This window comes from Cavia porcellus, unplaced genomic scaffold, assembly GCF_034190915.1.
Source record: "Cavia porcellus strain 051 isolate PalLab524CR breed Dunkin Hartley unplaced genomic scaffold, mCavPor4.1 scaffold_2, whole genome shotgun sequence".
NCBI lineage: Eukaryota > Metazoa > Chordata > Mammalia > Rodentia > Caviidae > Cavia > Cavia porcellus.
This window is the reverse complement of record NW_026947485.1, coordinates 35,889,638-35,916,593: the sequence shown is the minus strand read 5'-3', so window position 1 is coordinate 35,916,593 and position 26,956 is coordinate 35,889,638. Positions and strand designations below refer to the sequence as shown.

The 26,956-nt window shown below is 38.7% G+C and overlaps 1 protein-coding gene across 3 annotated transcripts in view; it reads right to left on the bottom strand.

Annotated features, from left to right (window-relative positions):
- Positions 1 to 2,289: 2,289 nt before the first annotated feature.
- Positions 2,290 to 26,956, bottom strand: part of Chchd3 (coiled-coil-helix-coiled-coil-helix domain containing 3) — a 269,090-nt gene continuing 244,423 nt past the window's right edge. For all 3 annotated transcript variants that reach the window (XM_063240579.1, XM_063240587.1, XM_013150504.3), the window contains 2 exons: positions 12,854 to 12,989; positions 2,290 to 3,024 (listed from right to left, as the gene is read on the bottom strand). In XM_063240579.1, coding sequence (XP_063096649.1) covers positions 3,001 to 3,024; positions 12,854 to 12,989 — 160 coding nt within the window. In that variant the 3' untranslated portion in view covers positions 2,290 to 3,000. The remainder of the gene's footprint in view (positions 3,025 to 12,853; positions 12,990 to 26,956) is intronic.

Sequence of the window (26,956 nt, the reverse complement as noted above, 5' to 3'; positions counted from 1 at the left end):
AGAGGCAGCTATAGAAGAAAACTTGGAGGAGGAAGAAAGGAAGGGAGCATTGGGACATCTGAATATTCTTCTTTTCTGAATATTAATTCATTTATTCAAATATGAATCATTTGTAGGAATATTAATCAAAACAGACACCAATGTTCCAATTCACTCGGTTTGAATTACAGTAGGGTCCTGTTGCCCTTTCAATTGCTCAACTGCTCTAATTCATTTTATTAATTTTTCAAGAATACAATGTATTACTATAAACCATAACTGCTATGTTGGTACAATGGGTCTTGAACTTATTCCTCCAAATAACGGAAAGTTTGTAGTGCTAATTTTTAAATCTTGAAAGTTAGCTCTTGTGACTTACAGAAATACAACTTTCTGGCAAAGGCAATCAATGCTGTGGGCTGGATGACATCAAGCCAAGAGTCAACTGCTAAGTCAGGGAAATTGAGGACACGTGGTTGCTATTTGGTTCTAAGACCATGCTGCTTAAAACTGTTGTGGGAAGGAATCTTGTCAGCTGCCCAGTAGGCCACAAGTATTGGTGGGTTAATTAATGAGGATTAGCCAATGATTCTTTAAACCTTTCCCCACTGGCAAGTTTTCTGTTGCAAGCTACTGACTTTTCAAAGACAGGGCTTTATGGCAGTTCAACCCAGCTGTCTTGTTGAGTATGATGATGTCTCACCAGCTTTCAAGAGTCTTTATTCTTCTTGGCTTCCTGAGCTGAACTACTGTGGTTCAAGGTGTGTTTTATTTTATGGAGAAACTGGAACCTACCACCCATGAACCTCCCATAATTGCAACACGCTTACCAAGCTGTCAATAGGGTGTGATGCCTGCAGTGATGCCCACAAAGGTGTAGAAAAGGGCATCATCTCTTCCTCTGACTTTCCCTAAAGTGCTCTTTCCCCCTTGCACTCACCATGTATATCTAAATGCTAAATTAAGAGTCACAGTGCTGCAAGACATGACCTGACAAACCACCTCAATCCTATGAATTTAACCAGTTTTAAATTCCTGATTCTTTAGTGCTGTATTTCTTTGGCAGCGACAAAACTGGCAGCCTGAGATATGCCAAGCTCTTGGCTCTAAATGCAAAACAAAACAGTATAGGAGGGAATTTGCGAGTTAGAGGATTTGCAAACACTGTAACAAGTCACCGTGTAAACATCTGTTTTTGTGTATCTTTTATTTCTCTCAGGCAGCTACCTGGATGCCATCCTGACAGTGCCAAGCCAATGACTCCTTCATTCACACATAAATGAACTCCACGTATTTTGCACCATTAAGAAGAAAACTTAATAACAAAACTCTGAAATACCAACAAAACCATTTCATTAAACAGTAATTTCAGAGTAGTTCAGTAATTATGGAAAGAGGATCTGTTGTATCACTCGGTATCACCATCGAGCCACAGGTGTGCTGCCACGTGTTCATGAAGATGTCATTTGATGGAGCCAGCCCAGGGCCCTGAACTCAAGAAGCCAGTTGTATTTATACAGGTTGGTTGTAACGGTCTCATAACAAGTTTTTCCTGGCTTTCTCTAAGTCCTACGACACTTCTTGGGTCTGACCAAATAAGGTATGCTTTTTGTCTCTGCACCATAAGCCTGAAAATCAGGATCTACTATTGGTCCCTTATGCAATAAAGGTATAGTAGGAGCGGTGATTTGGGTAGTCCCACAGCTGTGAAGCAGCTGAGCTGGGTGTGAACACAGAGGCACTGTATTTCAGAGCCTATATTCTTAATCATTTTTCTAAAATTGCTCTCTGTAATACAATAAGAAGTGAAATAAAAATTCTGTATGACAGAAGATATTTAGATGACATCACAGGGCACTTGGCATTTTCTCCTGTTTCTTGGCAGGACTCCTTCCCACTTTGCTTCCACCTCACTCAGTCCACGGCTGTATCTCAGTCCTTATTAAAGAGGAAGAGTTATAATTAGGATGTTTCAATGAAATTGGAAAGAGGTGAAACTCAAGCGTTGATTTTTAAAACATTTTCATAGTATCTCTGGGTTAGAAGGTCCTACCCAGGTTATCTAATCTGCTTCTTGCCCCAGGCAGGATGATTTAAGTCATCCCAAATTTGTGAGCACCTTACTATCTACCCCAGGCACATTCTGAGTGTCACTTGCCTGTCTCAGGCTCCTCTACATGACTTGAGCACTTTTTAGAGGAAAGATGGCACAAATGCAAATTAGTAACACTATAAATCAGTTCAGTTCCCTTATGCATTTACCCCAGCCAAAGGAATGTTCGAGACCCCAAGCTACAATGCCAGTCAGTCTTTGTCAGAAAATATATTTATTATTGATGGTGAGTAAAGTTGTCAGTATTCATGTTAGAGGCTACATAAGCCAAGGTTGTTTTTATATTTATAAAAATGCCTTATTTCATCTGTAATCATAAACATCATTCCAGTAAAAGAGGAACATTCTCTCTCCTTTTTCTCTTACTTGCATGACCAGCATAATAAGTTAAAATGAAATAGCTCTTAGATAGTCAAAGAAGAAAAGGAAGCAAGGGGAAATGAGCAAGCCACAGTATAGGCAGTTCCACACAGCACCTTCTCCTGGGCTCTGTGTGTTTCTGCTCCTTCCTTTCTCCACTCCAGTTGGCTCAGCCTCCCCACCTGTGCCCAGCTTTCTTAGAGCTGAAGTCACCAAGAGATGGAGCCTGGTGTGCAGAGACATAGCTCGTGGTCAGTAAAGGTTGAATACAAAATACAAAACGGTGGAGAGCACTGCCCTTCTCTTTTATTTTTTCATAAATTGGATTTACTGGTACAGAACAGTGTCCTTTGATAACTGATTCCTGATCTAGACCTTGGCTTCTCAAACTGTTGTTGATCAACACATGATAGGATTCCGCTGAGTTCATTTTCTGGTGCTTCTCTTTAGTGGTCTTCTCTTTAAGTGCATTATTTTCTTACTTGGAAAAAAAATGTTCCACTTCTGGAATCAAAGGTGGAGGAATTTTGCATGTTCTAAAGTTGATTTTATCCCCCCTTTTCCAGTGTGCTCTGTAAGAGAAATAGAAAGCATCAGTTGTACGACCAGGAAGAGAGGCACAAATATTTTTCAAATATTTTGTTTTTCAAAAACATAAAGGCATATGCTTGCTGGATTCAAAATATTACTACTGTACCATGAGTACTATGTGCTGTATCAGGTGTCATCTCCAAAGGAGCCCTTCCTCTAGCCTCCACAGTGCCCTAAGGAATTGTGGCTTGGATGGTGGGGTGGGAGGAATGAAGGAGTGGGGACCACGGGTGTCATCTCACTGTAGGGGCATGTGGCAGTGTGGTCACAGTGACCGAAGGAAACTTTTCCCAAGAAAGTGGAGGAAGAGAGAGGTTACAGCCAAGGGCTCTGAGGGGGAATCTGTCAGAAGAAGAACGTGAGTGCCCCTCCCAGGGACCTCAGCAACTCAGAGGACGCTCACGGTGCTGGGCAGCGATGCAGCAGGAACCTGTCTGTGAACTGCAGGGACCGTTTCAATTTAGTTACTATGGATGGAGGGTGGCAGATAGGAAGAATTCTTAACTACCAGATTACATCTGCACAGCTACTAGGCCATGGGGTATACTTCACTCTTAAGAGAGCTTTAAGAAAAAAACAAGTGATCTTTATATTTTCAGTTCTGAAGTTTCCCGGGAGAGGGTCTGCGAAGCCCAGGCTGCCTCCAGTTCCCAGGTTCAGGCTTTCCTCTGGCCTTTACCTTCCAGCCACCGGGGCACTCAGCTCTACTCTATGGTCTCTCTGCACTCAGTTAATGGGAAGCTAACACATGTACCACAGGAAGCTAAAGAATAATGCACAGTAATGACTTACTAATTTTTATTTATTCACTAAATATATAAGAAACTTACTGTCTTAAGTAACAAATGCACACAGTAAGAAAATTCAAAAGGATCAAAAGCATATCTGAGAAAAAAGAAGTTTTTCTTTCTCCCCTTTTCCAGTTTCTTGTGGATACATCCAGAAAAAGGTAACAGTTCAAAAGAGGGGCAGTTCTGCCTAACAGAGGACACATCTCTGTAGCTGGAGCAACCAGGGAAGGCAACTCAGATGAACTTTCACCCCAGACAGAATGTAGGCAGAGCCTGGGGAGAGGGCAGGGAAGGGTAAAGACGGGAAGCAGAGGCAAAGATTCCCACAGGGCAAGGAGGGAGATAAAACTCACTGAAAGAAAGGGAATACACTCAGGACTTAGAGAGAAAGTGTAAAAGAGGCCCAGAATGGACCCCAGGCGGAGATGTTTCTTGCTGGCCACTGGAAAAATTGTGGGAATGTTCTTTTACATAGGGGAATGACATCTAGAAAGGTTAAAGGAATGATATCCTTGGTACAATGGCTCCAACAGAGGAGTCCTCAGGCAGGAAGACCAGGGAGGGGCCGATTAGAAACTACAGGGCATACACTGAGCCACAAAAAGACATGGGGTGAAAAAGAAAGTGAGACCCTCGGTACAGGGAGACCTTTGGTGACGGAGAAAGTATGTGGGTGGGGACCAAGAGAATAAGGTGGACGCGAGAGAAGCCAGGAAAGAGGAAAAGAGGAGAGCAACTAAAATTCTGGGTTTGTGATTTAGATGATTTGGGGTGAGAGATTCCACATGAAAATGCCTGACAAACTGTGGACTTTGGAAGAGAGATCAAAAGTATCTATAGATTTAAGGTCAAAAATAAAGAAAAAAAGATGGAAGAGGGGACAGAAAGCAGAGTGGAAAGACAGGGGAGTATGTTGGGGAAAGTATAGAAGTGAAAAAGACAAGTTATCCTGATTATTCTAAAGTGTTCATAATTAAAGCTGTCTAGATAGTCTATGTCTACAGTCATCAAAGAACAGCTTTAAAAGCAGACAAACTAGCTAGAGAGAGCACACAGAGAAACAGAAAGAAAAGCTAGTTTACTCAAATAGGCAATGAAGTTAGTTGTGTTCAAGCCGGGCATGGTGGCGCACGCCTGTAATCCCAGCAGGCAGGGCTGAGGCGGGAGAACTGCTGCAAGCTCGAGGTCTGCCTGTGCTACAAAATGAATTCAAGGTCCGCCTGAACTACAGAGTGAGGCCCTGACTCAAAAAACAAAAAAATGGTACTTGTGTCCAGAAGAAACAGGGACGACAAAGTAGAAGTCTGTCCAGCAGGGCTGCTCTGTAACACACCAGCATGTGAGGCGTCTCAAGGCTTTCATCACAAGAGCTCCATGTTGGGAGGGAAAATGAAACACTGAGCAGCTATCATGCAAGACTCAGACACCTCCTGGCACTGTCACAATGTCATAGCATCTCATTTGTGTCATTCCCTTGTGACTTAATCTAGGCGGAAATTTCCACTATTACATGGATGGGCACTCTGCAAGTTTCTGAAGTACAGACAACCTCACCCTGACATTCTTTATAAAATTAAAAATGGAAGCCAAAACCAAACAGGTCTAACTGAGCCCATCTAGGGATAATTAGTCACTGAGGACAGAGGCCTATTTATGAGAGATGCTGTTTGCCCAGTGTGCATTTAGGGGTTATAGATTCACTACACTTTTGAACACACCAAGGGAAGTTTAAGCTGGTGCCAGCCTGCCTGTTCAATATTTCACAGCTGTACCTCTTTGTATATTTTAAGGTCCTAAAGTTGTAAGGATATGTGTTACAATCTGCCTCTTTTCAAATGTTGTAAAAGCAGCTACTACTACATAATTAAAGCAATATTTCAAGTGTTTCTGAAGAGTTTAAGGATTATTTATCTTTTATCTTTAAACAGAAATAGGTACTTTATCAGACAAATCACGTAATACTAAAATATAAGGCTCTCTGGGCAACAGTACAAGTTGGCCCCAGTCAGACTACAAGGATGTAGGTAGACAAACATAAAACACATGATCCTTCTAACCACATTCACCACACATCCTGCTACATATATCACAATCCAAATTCTCAAACATAGTGCAAAGGTTCACTGGATTTGTATGCAACTCTTTGGAAACAGGAGAAACCAGAAGAGAGTCCCACAGCTGGTCTATAAATCTGCTGTTGAATTGCACGGAGTTGCAATGGGTGGCAGAAATGGTACAAAACTGCCTTGTTGCTGCCAGAGACATTATATCAAGTTGGATTTTTAAAAAGATGAATAAATTGATAAAACAGTCTGTGTTATTACTACATCATAGCTATGCAGTCAAGCCTGCTCAGACACAGTGGGTCTTGGGTTCCACGTTTGTTATAGGCTTTCCCATAGTCTCTGGATTGGTTCTGCAAGGAGATGCTGTTGGGCTGAATTTCAACACTGCATAAATTTAACACTGCATAAATTAACATAGGAAATTCCCTGAAGATGAGGGAGAAGCTTTGCAAGTTATGAAAGCTGCTTCCTTCATTTAAAGAACTGCTAACATTTAATCTTAATGTGAAGAAAGAGATTCCTTGCTTTGCTCATCATTCACATATTTAGGCCTGCAGAAACTTTGTAAACAACTAGGTAAATTATAAAAAGGTGAGAACACTTCAGGGATTAACTTTGCTCTTTTCCCAAATCTCTTTCTGTTACTGTACGTGGAATAACTGGCAGTTCACACTGCCAAACATGGACAGTGCCCATTTCACCTCTTTGAGGTGATGTGTCATTTTGCTTATTAAAATGATTTTAACTGCTTTCCTCAAATATTTTTGTTACACAGTAATCTTGCCAACTGATTCCTGAATTGCAGTTTTCTTGCAGGGACTGTCTTCACAAGGTGTCAGTTATCTCAGTATGTTTAAGTGAAGTTATGGCAACCTGCGGTGGATACAGTTTTAACGAAAAGTTGTTTTTGTTTTTAAAAATATTATGTAGTGCTTCTCTTTGGAGGAGCTTACTCAGCATGGACCCAAGATTTTGATCCTAATCAAGCTAGTAAAGACGCAGGAACAGGTCTACGCATAAACACATCGGGGAACTCAACATGGGAGTGTGTCCTGAGCTGGATACAGACTGGCACCTGAGTTTTCACTAACAGACAGAAAAAGTGGGGGCAGGAAGAGAACAGAGCTGTGGAGAGGAAAAAGACAGAATGAGGCAATTGTAAGAGGTAAAAGTAATCTATAAATTCAATTTACGAGAAGCACAAAGCCAGCTTGCCTGTGCACTGAGCACCACTTCTTGCTACCTGAAAATCTGATTAGCTAACTTATTTTGTCTTTAGTGTCTGTCTGTTTGTTCTCCTAAGCCAGGTCTGTTTTTTGTTCTTGCTTTGGAGGAAACACAAGTTAACTTTTCTCTGCTTAGGTTTTATTTTTATATCTTTTATGACAAATACTCTCTGTAAAACTCAAATTAAGTTACAAGTAATTAACTGTTTATACAACTTGACGCAATAACAGACAGAACACCAATATTGCAGTTCTAATTCTTGAAGGATGAGCACTAGAAAAGAAATACCTATTAAGAAAAATGAAAACTTATTACCATGGTAATATTTCTTCTATTAGACTCAGATTACAAAAAGATCAAATGTCATAAAGCATACTATTCGTCTCAGAAAGTGGTTTAGAAAAGGATTTTTATGATGGAAGAGGCTGGGGTAACATTTAAAGCTTGGCATTTAGTTTGCTTTGATATGTCTCCAAATTCAAAGGGCTGCCCCCTAGAAGGGTAGGAAATCTATTATGAAATGCTCATATGTCATCCTGTATAGTGCAGCCCAGCTGGTAGATTAATAAATATCCTTAGGTGATGATGATAAAGGCTTCAAACACAATGAAAACATGCACTAGCGGGTGTTCTTAGAGTTAACCTGGATTTATCTTTGTGCTCTTTGAAGGTGGTGGGCATATACATCAGGACTCACCCCTCAATGCAGAGCAGGGTACCTGGAGACCATAGAACTGAGGGAGGGCCTGTCACAACTGTGAGCTAGCCAGGAAGCCCGAGAATAGCAGGAATGGCTCCTGCCCAGTACTCGCCTTAGTAGGAGTAAGAAGAGGGGGAAGAGAAGACTTTTATTTAGGGGCTCCTGCTCACTTCTCATGTCATCTTCCGATGTGTTCTTGAACATGAGGATACAATCTGAGGGTTGGTGTGATCGGAACTCTTGGATGGGTAGACAGTGATGACTTCCTTATCTCCCAAAAGAGGAAGAACACAGAGCCAGCTGGACTCCTGAAAGGCTGAAGATGTCACTACAGTCCAGCCAATGGGTTCCATAGCTAGGTTTCTCAGAATCTCCAGGGGAGTGTGGTGACAGTTTAGGTGCCCAAATCCCACCTCCAACCTTCTGAATCAGAATCTCCAACCTCATGTGATTCTGAGGTGCATCCATATTCAGGATCTGATTTTACAGAGAAAGACCATGGGTCTGGAATGCAGAGTGGTCTCTTCCAAATTTAGGAATCACACTCTCTGGGTGTTAAGTCTACAAAGGAAATTGTGAGGCTAGTTACATGATCCATAACATAAGGTGCTTTTAGCTCCCACCGCATGGTTCACTAAATCATTTACAGAACTCTTGCAGAGTTCAGATGAGACAATTGGAAAATAGAATTCTGATTCTAAGCTGCTACTATGTTTTTCAGGTACTCTTCACACTTACAATAATAAAAGAAAATATCTGAGCCCTGGTTAAACACAAATCCAATTTACAGGGGAGATAAAATACACTGTTACTAAGAAGGAGACTGAAATTTGCCAGGGAAATCCCTTCGTATACACCAATACTGTGGTCTTCTATTCTGGAAAACCATGTATTGGAGATGTTATTTATATTTTAGAAATGAGAAAAGGGGTAAGTGCACCAGTCTTAGGGTGGATTAATGTTACATTGAGATCTAGCCACATTTACCAAGGCCTTTCCTCATGCTCCTGAATGCAGCCAGGTTACTGTTTTCTAATATTCCTAAAGGTCAACAAGAAACACAAGTTCAAAAGCGGGGGTTAGGGTTAGATGTCCTTAGTTTTGTCTTTGCTTGAGGTACTTAACCACTGCCTACTTACTGATTTAAATCTCTGCTTTGGTTCACAAACTCCTCACTCTTGTATCATCAGACTTCAGGCCTGACATGGTCTTTGGGCCTTTCTAGGATAGCCCTTGCCTCTGATTCTAGTGTTTCCTTTGCTCTTCTGATCCTGGCTCCTTGCTCCATGTTCCAAATCCCTTACCTCCCATGGTTAATACTCACAGGGTTAGAGGCGGTATAGCATGAGCCAGGGCTGGCCAACATGTTCTGCATTTTTTCAGTGTGGTGTATTAGCCAGCAGTCTACCTTCTGCCAGGCAGCACTGTGATAAATACTCTACACTTTACTGAAATGAAGAACCTGAGAGACTGTTTTTGTCACCTCCCTGTCTTTTCCTTGGCCTTGAATTCTCTAAGGCCAGCAGGAGTGTGAACTTAAGGGAAGGGTATGTCACTGTGGGGGGCCAGGCAGCAGACAAACCAACTGCAAGTATAATTTATCTTTCTAAGTTTTAGGGTAAGCAAAATCTAGGAGGGAAAGTCGCAAATATCTGGAAGTCTCAAAAGTAAGGACGCTGGCTGTTATTAAAGGAGTCACATCACCTGAGTGTGCCCATGAACACATGTGCTTATGTTTTCCTCTCATCCGAAAGCAGAGTCAGTCCTAGAATAACAGCAGTTTCTAGAAGGCACTCATGAATCTCCTATTTCAAACCCTCAGTTCATCAAAAAAGAAACCTAAACTCTAGTCACCATGATTAGATTAGGGTGCCAGCAACAGCTTTCCCCAATAACCCTGTTTTCTAGTGAGCAGAGGCAATACAGATCTGGAAGCTAACTGTCTATACCTCTTACTTGAGCACATTTTGGTTCACTGATTGACAAATATTACAGGCTTTCCTTGCTCTTTTCTTTTCATGGTCCCAAGTGAAGCAAGTGTACTGAGATGGAACAGGAATCTTAAGGAGAAATAACTCAATATTGGAAAACTAAGAATTATGAGGTTAATGAAATATGACAAAAAAAGAGACACAGAAGTCTGTGTGAATTGCTTCATTTTTAAATGTTGACTCATATAGCTACCCGGTAGCTTTTAAGTCTTCGAAATGATAATTAAAGCAATTTAATATCCCTTTACCCTAATGAAGAACACATAACTTAATATACTAGAAATAACAGTCAAAATGTCTCATGTCAACCCACAAGAAATTGTTTAAGAATAGCTAAAGATTGATGTGATGTGATTGAGATGAATATGAAGAAAGGAAACGTAAAGCTAAGGCACATGCGGAAATTCTCCTACCAGTAAAATCTATTAGTCTCCACAGTAGTGCCTGAGGGAGCCCGTGAAAGCAGGGTCTTATGAGTCATTTAAAAGTGGAGTGGATTTGGCTCCTGGCATTATTCCACAAGGGAAACCTTGTATATGTCGGAAATGGACAATGGGACCTAATGGGCTGTTGTCATGTTGACATGTCTGGCCTTTTCTTTGGATCTAACCAAAAGTGTAAGGAAGGTGGTCCATCAGGAAGTGCCACAGTAGCACAGATCACATACTGCCAACTTCTCTCCCAACAAAGGGGTGGACTGGGATCATAAGATTACACAAACTTCACCAGGAGCAACGGTCAACCTGATATGATAGGAAGAGTGGCTACAGTGGCATCTCAGTCCACGAACTTAATTCTTTCCATGACTCTGATCAAAAATCAAATTGGACGAGAACTGAATCAGATTTCCCTATGAGGTCAACACTGAACCTACCACTGAATTTTATTCCATTTTTGTTTAAAAACCAAACACTACTCTATTCTAAAAAAAATGTTTCTTGTGTCATTTTTATGGCAAGGTACATTTGATCTAGTTGTTAAATTTGCCATCAGGAATTTCCCTGGGTTTCAGTGCTCTCAACTATAAAATGGTGAAAATAAAACCATCTGTATTTACATCTTGAGTTGTCATAAAAAGCCAAGAGAATAGATGTGAAATGACCTTGAAATGTTACATACTGAAGAAAGGTAAGTGATGCTGTTTTTGGTGCTTGCCCATTTCCTATTACAATGAATGTTTTGTGTATCTTTATCTTTTTACCATTACCTTATAGTTCCCTAGTAACTGAACATAAAAGCTGTGACCACAAAAGTACTTCAAACATATTAACTGTAAATAATACCAAATCATTGGCAGATCAGGAATGAGGAAGAGGAAAGGTCTCTGTTGGAATTATCAATAATTTAATGCTTTTGTATGATCTGCCTAGTTTCAGTATAAAATAACACAAATGAGGAAAGAAGAGAAAAAGATTAGATTCAGTACTTTCTAGAAGTATAATCCTCACAATATTACAACAATTCACAGGCAAGAAAAATCACATCTCAAGGTCACAGACCTAGTACAAGACAAGGTTTGGACACAACTCAGACCTGCAAGGTTCTAATTCTATTGTACCATGTGGCATACTTCCATTTATCACATGCTAATTTTGCTTCATTCTATAAACATACATCACTCATCTCATGGGACAATCAGATGATTTAACATGACCTAAGCAAGCAGGTTGGAGTCAATGCTCCAAACGCCTTTGCAGTTATCCTTTCAGCTGTATATGCGATACCAGTGTCAAAACAAGCACTCTGTCACAGCTATTCGTTCTACCAACCATCCACTAGTCAATAAGGCACTAAACCCAGGAGTCAATATGAAAGGCCCAAGTGCTTCAGGTAGCATTAAGAGTAAGGTTTGGGGCTTGTTAAGAGTATAAAAAAAGAAAAAAAGGCATATCAGAAGCTATTTTTGACAAGTAAAATGTACTAACATTAGCAACATAGCATCTACCAAAACCTTTAAAGAAAAGAATCCTTGGCACATGCTAAGAGTTACACAAGTGCTGCTATAAGCAAGAAACAGACAAAAGCTGCAAGCCATGAAGCTTTTAAAGACAAAATGGGCTTTTAATCTTAAGGCTATTTTTTCACTAGTGTTACTGTTGTTTTTCAGCTATCCAGACAATACCAACTCTCCTGTCAGATATTTATTGAGTGTTAAAAATTTACAGTAAGTGGTATTATTATAACTATAACAAACTGGACTACAGAAAGTCATGCTGTGTAACTCAAACACTAGATTTATTTAGGTTAGAAGGTTGACTTTAGGGAATTTGTCAGCAGAAAGAACCACGGTTTCTAACAATTTCTGTTTCTCAGAACCACCTACATCCAACTGTAACAGCGGCTAAATGACAGGCAATTAGGTGACCTGTTACAATTGTTAATTTGCTTTAAGGTCATCATTAGCTTTCCAAAGTACATAAATTACAGAAAACACATGTCCTGTAAACATCATATTATTCTGAAATGAATGGCCAGAAGAAATACATGAAAGCAAGGGTAATTCTTTCAAAAATTCTACCTTTGGTCTCCCTTTTCCTACTTAACTGAGTAGCTTCAAATCAAACTTGTAAAGTGTAAGACTATCTACTGCTTATGGACTCAAAGTTGCTAGATACTTATTTATGCCCTTCCTTTTTGCTGGTTTTGAATACTGTATATGAGATACCAGTGTCACACTGAAGTAGGAGTGTGAGGTAATGACCAGGAGGTAAGGTCCAGGAGCGTGAGGTAATGACCTTGGGGATGATAAGTATTAGCAAGCAAAAAGGCTCAGAGCTGATGATTAAATCTTTTTCTCTACAAGTAATCTTTTTCTCTACAAGTAAATTAGTTTAACAAAAAAAGAATCCAGACTCTCTTAGAATGATACAGATAGAAGGTAAAGGTAAGAACTAACCAACTCATTACAGTAATTCTTAATGAGGAGGACTCTGAGTTTATAAAGATTTTCTATACATATAAATCCTTACCCCTGCTCCAAAGTACTGGGCTTTCTACTCCCCTGGTGCTCCAGGCAGCTCGGCTCACACACCTACCTGTTTGGCATGATTGACACAGTGCATGTACTGGTTAGCCAGAGCGGAGCAGCTGAGGGTCTGGTGGGTGTTCTCACGGTAACACTGGAGGATTTTGGCCTGCAGATCTGCACAGACTGGATGATACTCATATCTCCTGAAAACAGAAACAGAGACTACTGAGGCAAATGGGCTTCATTCAGAATACAATGCCAAGACAGAATACATAAAATGTTAAAGAAGATAAAAGTGTTGCAAATTTAGGGAAACACTTAATAATTTTCTTCACATTTTAAAGAAACATCTCCAATTTTTTCCCATGATAAAAATGTAGAGTAAATAAATTCTAGTAAACTAGTTCCACTGGCTGATTCCACTGTAAGTTATTCTGGATACTATAAACTCCTCTCCTAAACTCAAACCCAAACTCTATGAATGGGGGCAGTCCTGTGCTTCCTGGAGCCCTGAGGCAGAAATCAGAGAGCCCTAACTCCTTTCTCCCATTCCCACATCCAGCTGGTCACAATGCTGGAGATCTCTATAATCTGCCGCTCCTCCTCCATACCTACTAATTCCAAATTGCCTTTGTCCTAGATTCAAGTTATGACTTCCTAACTAGTCTCTGTCCCTTAATTTTTGCTCTTTACACATGTCTGCCAGTGGGTTCCTTTACTAAGTAAATCGAAACCAGTACCTCCACTACTACTTCTTGAGAATACAAGGCAACATGCACAGTTGTTCCTGTTGGGGTTCCGGCTTCCTCCTGAGCCTCTATCCCTGCCCAAACACTGCTGGAGCAGCCTGCACATGTCAAATTCAGGGTCACCTCACATATTTCTCCTTACCTCTTTATTCATGTTACTCTTGACTTTGGGAAAACTCTGCCCCCAAACTCTACCCACACCTAAATATCAGGAAAATACTTCCTCATCTTTCAATGCTTAGCTCAAGTGTAACCTACTGTAGTTTTCATTAGCTTCCCTCTCCTGGTAGAGTCTATCATTCCTTTTAAAGTAATCCTCTGGTCCTGTATTAATGTCCCTCACCATGCATATGACACTGATTACAGTATGGTCTAGTGCAATTTACTAGCTTACATTTACTAGAATGCAAATTCTTGGATTCTTACTTTTTTTTTGACATTGGCTATTAGATACAGTACTCATGTTACAGAAGTCTTACAATAAATTTGCTGAATGAATACTAATAGGTTAAAGGAAAACAGTAAAATTCTCTAGGTTAAAGTTCTGTAATTATATTTTCAAAAAATCTCAAATTTTAGATTATTTACAGTTAACATGCTATACTAAATGTAAATGTTTCCAAGAGCTCATAATACTCACTCATAATAAAATAACTAAATATATATTATGTGTATATGAAAATAAAAGATTCCTGTTCATATGGTAGGAGAACTTGGATTATAAGAACTAAACACACACAAAAGAAAATACATAAAATTATTCCTTTAAATCTAGGAATTCACATTTTTTCAAATTACTTTTAGTACAAAATGCTTCCAGTCTTTAACAGTTCTATCTTTGAATTTTAAATTTGTTATTTCCATGTAATCTTGAAATAGCATTAGTCTAAATTTAATGGGTTCTAAAAAACCCCTAGAGAACACAGGGGGAATATTTTCCATCAATATGGAAACCCCTGGGTGACAATTTGTCTCCTCATTACTTTTATCCAACACACTAAGCTAATATATATTTTCCTGGAATAGAAATGCAAACCATGTTACAGGTCCTTGAGGGAATTTACTTCCTACTATGCTCTAAAGAAAGCAGGCATGGGGGGGGGGTCCCCCCACAAATTTTACATAATGTTACTTTTGCTTTTTCATTCATTACCTTCACTGCTTTGTCAAATACCCAAGAACAGAATTTAAATGCAATCCCAGGAGTTTCGATTCTTTTTAAGATTTTTAAGTTTAGATGTCTGTGAATGTTTCTGGATATAGACTTCCGTAATCCCCTACCATGAATATCAGCATTTAGAAGGAGTCAGCTGTGCTTACAAGAGCGCAGGCACAAGTACTGCTGACTAACTCACTACAGCAAGACCCAAGATTGGATAAATGTCCAATATATGACTAAGCATCAGGTCAACTGAATGTGGCAAAGATATGACTAATGACTTTAACAGTTCACTGAAAGCAGAGTGAGATTCTATACTAGTGCTGACAACCCTTGTTGTCTGTAATGTATCATAGATTTATTTATTTCATTTTTTTCTTTTTGAGACAGTATCTCAAAAAGGCAGTTCAGGCTGGCCTTGAACTCACTTTATAGACCAGCCTGGTCTTGAACTCGCAATAATCCTCCTGTCTCAGCTTCCCAAGTGCTGGGGTTACAGATGTACACCACTATGCCTGGCTGTATCTTAGATTTAAATGTGGGGAAAACAGGATGAGAAAGAATGACTAGAACGACCCTCACCGAATACACGGTCTTTCTCCATTAATACACAAGAAGTAGAAGCAATAAAGTGAAGATCTGCACATTAAAGATATATATATATAATATGTAATGTTTTTTCTACTATAAAGACTATTTTGCAATGAAATAATTCTTATTAATAGCCTGGACTCCTTAGAAATAGGTAATGGAAGTTATAGAGAAAAAAGTAATGTTATACAGAAAGAGATAATATAAACTGTATATAAGGATTTACCTTGAGTTGCATTATTAGTCATGCATGTTAAAGTACTTGAATTATCTATGAGTTGGAATGTGTCAAAATATACTTTTTTCACCACAGATCAGTATTACTACTTGCTTCCAGAGGCCTTGATTTCCTATCTGGTAGTCTGTTCTTAGTGTGTGTGGGGGCCGGGTGGGTGCAGCTATCATCTGAAATCCTTTTTGTACACTTTTCAACCTGTATTGATGATTAGATGGAAAGGGAGGGGAAGATTAGTGGAAATCCACATAATTGTTCCCCAGTTCCTAGAGGAGACGATGGTACATTTTTCTTGGATTAATCTGCAAGGGTAAAACCCTGCCTTTGTATTGATCTACCATGCTTGTTATGCTGTCCTAATGCACTCTTTTCACTTTGGGAAAATGCTAAATGAGATTACCGTCTAACATTAGAAGGCCATAAAGCCTAAGCTGTGGCACCTTCCAATGAGGAGAAGGATTTCAAAGACATTTCCAATATACATTATTGCAAACCCTCTGTATAATCATAGAGTCAGTGATGGGCTTTTATTGACTGCTTTCATTACTACTCATGGGAAAAAACCACAATGAGACAAAAATAACATAAGGCAGAATTTCAAGATTTAATTTTCCATAAGAAGGAAAATTAAATCTGAGTTGCAAATGACATTTAATTTCATTATATGTTAAGAAAATTCCACAAAGAAATGGTGAATGACAACAAAAAGAGCAAGATTAACTAGAGATCTGGAGAATTTGGAACAATAACAAGGAAGATAAAAAAATTATTAAAAACAAGTTTAGCCAAAAGCAATTGGTAGAACAGACAATCTTTGAAAATACACATCTATAAAATATAAAGAAAAAATCCAGTTGCAGTCATTTGAAATTACTGAGGAACCCAACCCATGCACATTTCTTTTTTATTTCCTTGTGTTCTTAGATCTTGTCCTTATTTCTATAAGCACTAGCAGCTTCCTTCAAATTGACCCTTTCTGCTGTGGCTCTTACAGCCAAGGATGTTGGTGAGACAGTGTGTGAGGGCAGAAACAGAATACCAAAGACTTGATCCAAGAACAAAAATCAAAAGTAGCATTTCTGATAGGTATTCAGTAGATGGCAAAAGTTTTTATTTTGTACTAGTGTTTACTGCTGAGATTCACTTAAAAGGCATCTAAGAAAATATACTGAAATATATTACACTGATAGGTCTGCTGTAGAAATCTTAAGGAAAAAAGAAAAATATAAAAATATATACTTAGGTGAGAACAAAGAAAAATATAAAAGTATACACTTAGGTTGTTTTTAATTTTCCAGTGCTTCAGACAACCTGGTGAGGGACAAAAATTATTACTGCCATTTTAGGCAATACTGCATTATTGCACTTTCTTACAAGCTGAATTAATCGATCAAAGTGAAAAGAAAATATTTTTGGTAATAAGGCAAATTATGCAATATTCAGAAATCTCCTCTTAAAACTCTCCTCTAAATACAGTTATATATGGTAATCTGTTTTACAGCTTTTTGTTGGTTTCACTGATGCCTCTTTTACTTTCATGTCTTAGAATCTTCTTTGAGTCTGAGCTTTAAATTCAGAGAAAACTTTCCCACCATTTTAGTTCTGCCAATACACATGGCAAGTATAATAAGGTAACTTCAGAGCAGAAAAAAATACGGATATAGCTATTCTCATACACTCTCCACTCAGAAGACAGAAGAAGCCATGTAATGACAATCACTTAGCTGCCACAACTCCAGAAGCTCTCAGGAATACAAAAGTCATTCATTATGTGTACAGGCACACACGAAAAAGGACCCTTTCCCTAAATATAGACCCTGAGAGAGTACCCAGATACTACAGTGAAATACTAGCAAGAGGGCACGAAAGAGAAAAGGATGAAGGGAAGGAGAGGAAAAGAGAATTAAAGTGAATGATTAGTGCCAAAGTGAAAATCCTGGTTTTTTGTTTGGTTTGGTTTTCTTTGTACCAGAAATCAAACTCAGGACTTCACACTGCCAGGCAGGTGCTGTGCCCCTGAGTTACATCCCTGGCCCCTAATTTTTTTTTTTCACAAGATCCATTAATTCATACTTCTTGAGGTCAAGGTAGCTCTCTTAAAGCCCTGTCTAACACATTAGAAGTCCAACACAGCTGTGGGGTCGTTAATTTCTATGGCTCTTAATTTTAAAAAACTATGGCTTTATTTATTTATTTTAAAAGGCTCTTATTTTATTTTGTACTAAACTGTTCATTAGATGTTAAGCCCAGTGGCGAGGATTTCTGCTTTTCCTTTAAAATGCAAAACTAAACCTAATAGAAACAAGGCCATTGTTTAAAACGATGTAATAGTTCACTTGTATCTCTTATAATATATAATGAAGCTATTAGAAATTGCAATACATAGGAAGAAAGTATCTGAAATGTATTTGTCTTCTACTAAACTTTTTAATTTTACCTCATATTACAGTATATGAATATTAGCCTTCAGAATAAACTGTAAACAGCCTCTTTCTAATAAAACAACTCAATTTCAAGCTTTCCTGACATTCTTAATAATTATTCACCATTTCATTAATGATGTTTCTACTGGAACTACAATGAAATTTCCATAACTATACTTTAGAAGCCAAGTATTTCCAAAAAGTGCCTGCTTTTCATTTCCACATACATTTTGTTAGATGACTTAAAAAAAATACAACTGAAGACTAACTGCATAGACAACTATTACTAACACAATGAATGCTGACTGCTATGTTGTCTACCATTATATCACAAAAAACGTTAAAGGCCTTTAGTGTCATCAGATAGGAATGCTGACCTCAAGTACACCTGCTGAAGAACAACTCAAAGAACTAGTCAAGCTAACAGCAGACTATCACCCATTATGAGTGTTACACCATCCAAACAACAAACTCCACTTGAGTGGAGTCAAAAAAAGTCATCTCTGGCTAGAAGTACAACTGAGTACAGTCTTCCTTATCTGCAGACTTAACCCATCTTAGAAAAATATTTTGAAAATTCTGTCATACTGAACTCATATAGACTTTTGTTTTTATCCCCTAACAATATAGTATATAGACACTTACATTGCATTTACATTAATTCAGTATTATAAGTAAGCTAGAGATGATTTAAAGTATCTAGGAGGACGTGTGTAGGTTGTATGTGAATGTTAAGCCACTTTACCTAAGGGATCTAAGTATCTGCTGATAATTGGTGTCCTCAAGGGTCCTGACACCAATTGCCTGTAGATATAGAGATGACTATATATGGATTTCTATCCTGTAAACTCCTGACTTGAAAGGGCAGTATCCATCTAAAAATACTTTAATATTTAATATTTTAATTTTAATCTGTTTGCTTTGGAAAAAGATGTCAGCATCACACTCCATCTGAATCCACATGACAAAGGTGACTTACCTATATAATATAAAGTGGAAGATAAAAGCACAGTCAGTCTTCCTGCAGATTTTAGGACCTTAAATAAAAGTCCTAAATCCAGGAAAATCCCAAAGAAATGACTTTTGACCATCTATCCCAGCCATAATGAGCACTGCAGTCCTGGTCATGACCATGTGCTCCTACACTGTTCTTACACCAATTAGCCTTCAAACCATATCCATGTAAGTACCAATATGGAAAAATTTCCCGTTTTGCAATATGTTGGGTACTTGGAAATGAGTGGCAGACAGGGAAAACTAAGGAGGAGAGTGGAATTTAATTGCACCTGTCCACATGGCAGCAGGTATGGCAGGTGGTCAACAGAGAATAGCGTACACTGGCACTATGGGACTCGCCTGCCAGCTGGTATCCTTTCCTGGGGAGGCAGCTCTTATTCTGCCTTTCACAAGGAACTCTCTTTGCACCTTGCTAGGCGCACATAACTTGAGTAGAATCCTGCTGTATGGGCTCATGCAACAAAAGCAAAGAGTAGGACAGTTCTTGCTCCCCATTGAGGGCCTGGGGTCAGAAAAATGGGACGATTCTCTGCTGAGTCCCCAAAGAATGAGGGACTGTTTGTTTTTTAATAATCTCTTAAAATGAGGTGACATAGTAAGGCTACAAGCAACTTAATGTTAATAAAGAAAAAATTTGTTCCAAAAAAATTCTCCAAGTAATAAATAATGCCTTCGACAAGAAATAAGTTATTCATTCAGGTGAAAAATATCTGTAAAGTCAGGCATCTGGTGTGAGGCATAAAAAACAATTAGCTGGCTAATTTTCCTTTTTCTCCACATCAGGGTATTCCTGACTCATATTAGGGCTGTATACATTCTCGTTTTTACTTCTAAATTAGAGATAAAATGTAACTGTTACTTATAAAAAGGTATCTGGAATAAAGGGCAATAATTAGATAAAATCTAGGAACTTAGAATATATTGATGTCAATATTAACTCAATCTGCATGTCCCTGAAATCAACATCTAGACTATATCTTATTTAGAACAACTAAGTACTCATGAGATGCTATTTTCTCAAGTTCCCAAAGTTTTCTCATCTGGCCAAATTCTATAGTTACTGCATTGCACAACAAGGGCTTTGTTTAAAGATACAAGCTACCCCTTCTTCCTTTCTTTCTTAACAATGTTTGGAAAATTGCTTAATAAATGTCAAGCAATAATGTTATAATAAACAATAATGCCTGAGACACAACAGCAGTTTATACAACGTATCCTGAGTAGAAATATGACATGACCTCCTGCATACACATAAGAATAAAAGAAAACCACAGTTCACTGGAGTGTCCTTGGTTATAAGAACTGCTATGGTTGGACAAGTATTCTGCATCCTTTCATTAGATCTACAAGCAGTGGAATGAAAAGATATTCAGGCTATACATTACATTTGAATCTCCAGAGCATATATCAATGTGTGAATGAGACCAAGTGATGTTACATACTAAATTGTTGCTATTTGATTATCTCAGTAATAGAATATTGTAGTTTCAGGGCCAAGAGAAAAATTATTATTAAAGAAAAAAATGACATTAATTCTCTCCTGACTTTATAAAGTAACTATTTAGACTTGTTAGAAAATGATAATCATAAGCATATACAATGCATTGGCCTTAGATTTCTTTCTTTAAACATGTGTATCTATATACCATGTTGAACTTATACTGATATAAATTCAAAGCTATTTTAGTCTCAAGGTTTGAATTATTCCATCCCCTCATGCTGCTATTTCAGAATGCTCATAAACTTGGAATAAGGGTAGAATATATGCAGGTTGATTGGTTCATTCATTCATCCTTTCACCCACTCAGCCACAACTACGACAAATATGATTAAGCCACAAACAATTATTACGCATTCATTACGTGTCACCCATGGTGACAGGTGCTGAATAAGATGTGACCCTTGATGCCAGCTAGCTCGTAATCTGGGGAGGGTATGGGATACAGGTGTATACTAGGTCTTAAAATGAGATCAAGAAGTAACAATGTTATAAACATGGTTTTAGGCAAAGAGAGGTCTGGTTTTGGATATGAACAGAAGAGAAGAAATCTATCATTAGTGAACACAAAGTGAGGGCTGACCTCAAGATTCCCTTAAATCAAACATCAAACCAGCAGAAAGATCTGTGCAGTGTATCTCGACCGCTGAGTCTCTGACCTTGGGTAATGAAAACATCCATAACCTTGTGACTGTAAGCTTTATAATCTCACTCCCTTACTGTGGTTTTTCCTTGGACAAATGCTCAAGATCTGTGTTCCTGACAGGTGTTAGCACAGATTTGGTTTGGAAAGGTGGGAGTAACTGTGTGCAGTAGTAAATTCTGAGTCAACCAGAGAATCCAGAAGGAAGTAATCAGAAGGCAGCAGCCAAGTTTCATCCCTATCAACAGTAAAAATACGAAGATATTCCAGTGCAACTCTAATTGCTGTATCTTGGTAGAAAGATTCTGACAATATCATTTTCAATTGGTGTGAGCAGTACTTTTCAGCTTTTATTTACCCTAGTAGGAGTCCTTTTGGTAACCACTCAATTAAATATTACTGACGTCGCCACGAAGAAAAAAATCAGATTAATTTGCCCCTCTATCAGTGTTTAGATTGGAGGCAGAAGGGAAATGAGGACCTGGGATCAATTGGGAAAGGTAAATGAATCCTACGCAGCAGAATAATTTACCAAAATTAGAGGGGAATCTTGCAGGAGAAAGAAAAGTCATGAGCTATCTTCGTTCAGGTGGACAAAAACAAAGGAACTAACTGAGGCACGACCTACTTCATTGGAAAGGACTCAGGAAAAAAGGAGACTGCAACTTCTAGACCAGGCAACTAATTTTCAAAGAAAATTTCAGTTCCAAGTTCCTGAAGGGGTATTATTCCCTTCATCACTCTTCTTCCAGGAGAAAGTCCTATAGTTTAGAAGAAGGAGAACCTTAAATAGTCAATAATAGGTGTCCTCATGATAGCCAAAGAACAAGGCACCAGTCTTGACAAAGGCACCAGTCTGCTGACAAAGGATATTTGCAATGAACCTAATATCTGAGGAATACCACAACTTCCCAGAGATAATCATTCCATATTTGGAAAAATATTTACTTCATTGTCTCTTTACTGTATATCATGTTTTACCAACAATTTGTACAATAACATTGCATCACAGAATCTTCCTGTTGAGCAATATAAAAACAGCATCAGAGTGGACCTACAGTTGAGCAAACACATTCATGGTAAGCTATTTTTAGGTGCTTATAATTTTTCAAAAAGTTATAACTTGGGATGAGTTTTTCATGCTCCTTTTTAATGGAGGGAGATTTGGGTGGTGAGTTTGGTGAACTCCCATTTGAATTGCTCACACAAAAAGCATGGTACCCCTTTTCTTCCCTGCTATGATTAAATTTAAGAGAATTCATTTAATAGAAGTCAAGAACAGCTTAATTTTTAAAAATTCAAAACTGTCACATATCTCAATGAGGACTATGACATATTCTAAAAAATGAGGCTGAGACCAAATTTAAGTCTGTAGTGAGAGAGTGTGTTACACTAATTTAGGCAAGACCCACATACTAGATACACATTGGAGGGAATGTGTTTGGCTCCCTTAACTGAAAGAACTGCAAATGTATTCATTTTAGTGACAAGTAAAGGGAAAAAAAAAAATACTCAGACTGATTTGTCCCTTAAGTGTCAGGGAGTTGAAAATAAGCAGAGGAAGCAATAGCTGGGAAGAGGGGTAGAGAGAAGCCTTCTGTCTATCTTCCGTCCCTTCTGATTGCTCCAAGGGGAGAATGCTCAGGCACTAGTCCTGGAGAGGGGAAATCCCCATGGATGCAGCGCTGCTGGGCAGACAGGGTACCATGTGCACGTCACAGATGTGACTACTGAGTAGGGGATGGTAAAGGATGTGTGGAACAAAGAAGAGGAAGGGGATACTAAATGCACCCTCCCAAGAGACTTATCATTTATTGGAGGTCACAGGTAAAAAGAGACAACAATATACAGACTTGACAGTAAATGCTTCTACAGGAGGGTCTGAAGGAGGAAGCAATCCTTCCCATTTAGGGAGTCTGGGAAGTTCTTGGGAGAATCCCGGGCAGGATTTAAAACTCTCCAAATGAGACGCAGGACCCCAAGAGACAGAAAGGGCATTTGTGAGGGCCTGTGTGTAAGGTCCACGTTTTGACAAATTCTGCATGTTTGGGGAACTCAAGCTTAGTGGAGAGCTGGAAAAAGAAGAAGTAGCAGGAGGGGACTGACATAAAAAGTCTTTCAATAAAAGATGGCATGCTCAGGTTGTATTCCACAACTGATGGTAAGCCACAGGCCTTTTTCAGAAACAGTGAACTTCTAAAGGTGCCATCTTAGGAAATTAATCCAGTGTGAATGAATCAGGTGGATGGAAGTGGAGAGTCACTGGCTAGATGATTTTTTTTAATATATTAAAAAAAAAGATTAAGATAAAAGAGGACATAACAAAACAGGTCAGAACAGAACAGGTTAAGCAACATAGTGTTTCACAAGACAATCCGACATACTAGTAGCTACCATAGTGTCTCTTTCCTTGAAAAAATTGAGTATACCTTCATATACTATAGTATCAAACATAAAAAGACAGTGTAAAACCAATCAAGAGAATGAAAGTATTACAGGGTATTTTAGAACCAACTAACAGAAAATGAACAAAGGTTACTATATTATCTCCTTGTCTATAAAATATTGTTTATACTATCATATATAATAAAATCCAATAAGATACAACATGGTAAAACCGATGGAGACAGAAGAACAAAAGCTTGATGGCACTTCAAAACAAGATGATATTAAGTTAGCACTAGCTATTATAATGTCTTGTTTTCTTCAAAATAGCTGTTCATACCAACACAGACAATAAAATCAAACAACCCAGAATAAAACCATTCCAATTAATGAATGAAAACATTATAAGGCTTCAAAGCAATATAATGGGGAATCATGATTATCACATCCTTTTATGTATTCTTATCATTTTTTTTATACTAGGGAAACTATTTGGTATTTATACATGTGACTTTGATTTATTTCTCTTATGAGTATGGTCTCAAGCTGCGTCCATTTATTTATAAATATCTCAATGTGATCATTTTTTTAGCTGAGTAGTACTCCATTGTATAAAAATACCACAACTTTTTTATCCATTCCTCAATTGATAGACACTTAGGTTATTTCCAAGATCTGGCTATTAGAAATTGTGCTGCTATAAACATGGGTGCACATATATCACTGTGGTATGATGTTTTCAGTTCTTCTGGGAATATGCCTAGAAGTGGAATAGCTGGAACAAATGGGACCTCCAATCCCAGCTTTCTGAGAAATCTCCAGACTGACCTCCACAATGGTTGCACCAGTCTACACTCCCACCAACAGTGCAGGTGAGTTCCTTTTTCCCCATAGCCTCTCCAGCATTTTCTGTTGGTAGTTTTCTTGATCCTGACCATTCTTTCTGGAGCAAGATGGAATCTCAGTGTGGCTTTAATTTGCATTTCTCTAATGATTAATGATGATGAACATTTTTTCATGTATTTATTTACTGGCTAGATGATTGATGGTTACATACTATGCAATAAAGATGAAATAGATTGACAAGAATGGGAGGACATGGTAACTTATAAGACATTTGGCACAGAACAAAAAGGACCAGCAGAATTGCACAGTGGGTTGGGCCTTGAGGATGTAAAACCTGATGGTGCTACCTGCCTATAATCCCAACTACTCAAGAAGTTCAAGGCTAGCCTAGGCTACTATATAAGATCCTGTCTAAAAATTAAAGTGGATGTGGCCCAGTATAAAGACACTGGGTTCAAGCCTCACTACTACACAAAACAAAAGAACAATAAATGGAAGGTACTCAAGAAGCCCAAGAGAAATGACCTCACTCTCAGTAATCTAAAGTGTGAAGCTGGAGCTCAGTCTGAAGTCACAGCTACAGTCCCATATAAGCCCTTGCAAGACATGTGGGGAACAGACAGGAAAGAGGGATGAGCCTTGGGGAACAGCTTTGGAAGTGACAAGGAAAGAAGATAGAATGTGAGAGAACTGAGCATGAAGAGAAGCAGAAACATAATGCAGTGTCAGCAGGCTAAGGAGACCAGAGTTTCACAACAGAGGACAGTCAAAAGGAATGAAGTCTGATAAAAGGCTCTGGGAGGTGATTCCCAGCAATATTGAGAAAGCATATCAGTGTAGTGTGTGAAGCAGAAGCCAAACAGCAGGACACTGAAGAAAATGGGCAGCTAAGAATGGACACAGGGGGATTAAGTCACCTTTTACATTTACCCAACACTGGGAAAAAGAGGATGTGAGGAAGACCAGGCATCCACGTAAACAGTTGCTTTATAGGGCCTATCTGACAAAGGCAAAATAAGAAAGGGAAGCATGAAATCTGGCCAAGGATGACTAGAAGGAATCTCAGGTAAGAGGATGGAAGTTCCGTAGGCTCTAAAGGCATGGGAGGCTCCAGCAGTGAGAGGTGGGACAGACAAACATCTTGGGAAGACAAATGAAGGCAGGATGGGCAGTGAAAAGAAGACAAAGGGAATGTTGAGCTGGAGGCAATGACATTACTAACAGATTTTTAAAATACAAGATTTATATGAAAATTTACATGTAGATTAAAAAGCCAAAACACTTTCAGGAAGGACACATTTTACAAGCTGATAAAGGAATTCCTGTAAGGTGGAATAAATAATGAAGGTGTACTCAGATGTTGGGCAGTCATAGCAGACTGTGTAAAAACAGGTGAGTTTTTAAGCCCTTAAAAGAAAGACAAGGAAGGGTAGGGAGAAAGGTGTAGTTGAGGCTCAAGCAGGAAGTCCACAGTGAACAATATTGAAAATGAGGCTGATGAGATGGGGGAGACGTGGAAGGAAATGGCTTGCTGGGTGGGAAACCTCAAAGGCTAGATGAGGACAGGAGTCCTTGAACATAAGCCTGCTCCTGAGAAAAGGGAGCAGCTCAGAGCTGCAGAAACAGAGTGAGAGTTGGAGGGAGGTGACAGTGGCACCTGTGTGGGCTTGGGGACTCCATCGTGGACATGCTCAGTAGTGGCAAGGTGGGGGTCCTGGGTTCTTTTGTCTGATTTTCAAGTTGTCCTACTACAGCACATACGTTTACAAATACAAATATATCTAAGACAGTGGAGGTGAACATATGGCATGCATGTTATTTTTCTTTTAAGACAAAGGATGTTAATGTGTGAGCTATTTTTTCTAAAATGAAACTTCAGTATTCAGATTTAATTGCCGTGTTGGCAGTTTGCAATGAGTAAGTGGGCTGTGGGCTGCAGTTTGGGCACTATCTCTAAAGCTTCATCATCACTGGTCCAAGGCATTATATGGTGTATTTACTGACAGCCATTGCTTCATACTGTACCAAATACCTTCAGTTTAAGTTTCTTTCTTGTCCTTCAAAATTGATGTGCACTAAAATTAATGACTGGCTAATGGTCACTGAAAAATGGACAAAACTTGGCATAAGCTACATTCAAACAATAAGAGCCTATACTTATTCTGAATAAGCTCTTGATATATACAAATTCAACTTAAAATGTATGGTATTTACCTGTGGAAATTTACCTGAAAAAATACACAATTATAAATAGCAGTTGCTCCCAAGGAGAACCGAATAGGTAGTCACTATTAAAATTCATTTTGCATATGACACTTTAAGATTTTCTATCATGTGCATATATTGCTTATAAAGAAATGCCATTTAAAAGGACAAAAACATATTACTTTATATATATATGTATGTATACACACGTGTGTGTATATCTGTGTTTTATTTTTATTTGTGTTGTTTTGAGGCAAGGTCTCATTATGTAGCTCATGCTGACCTTGAACTCACTATTATAACCCAGACTGGCCTTGAATTCATGGCAAACCTCCTGCTTCACCCTCTTGAGGGCTGGGCTTACAGACAAGAGCTAACACACCAGGCAATTTTTTTGTATGCTCTGAGAAATTGCTATA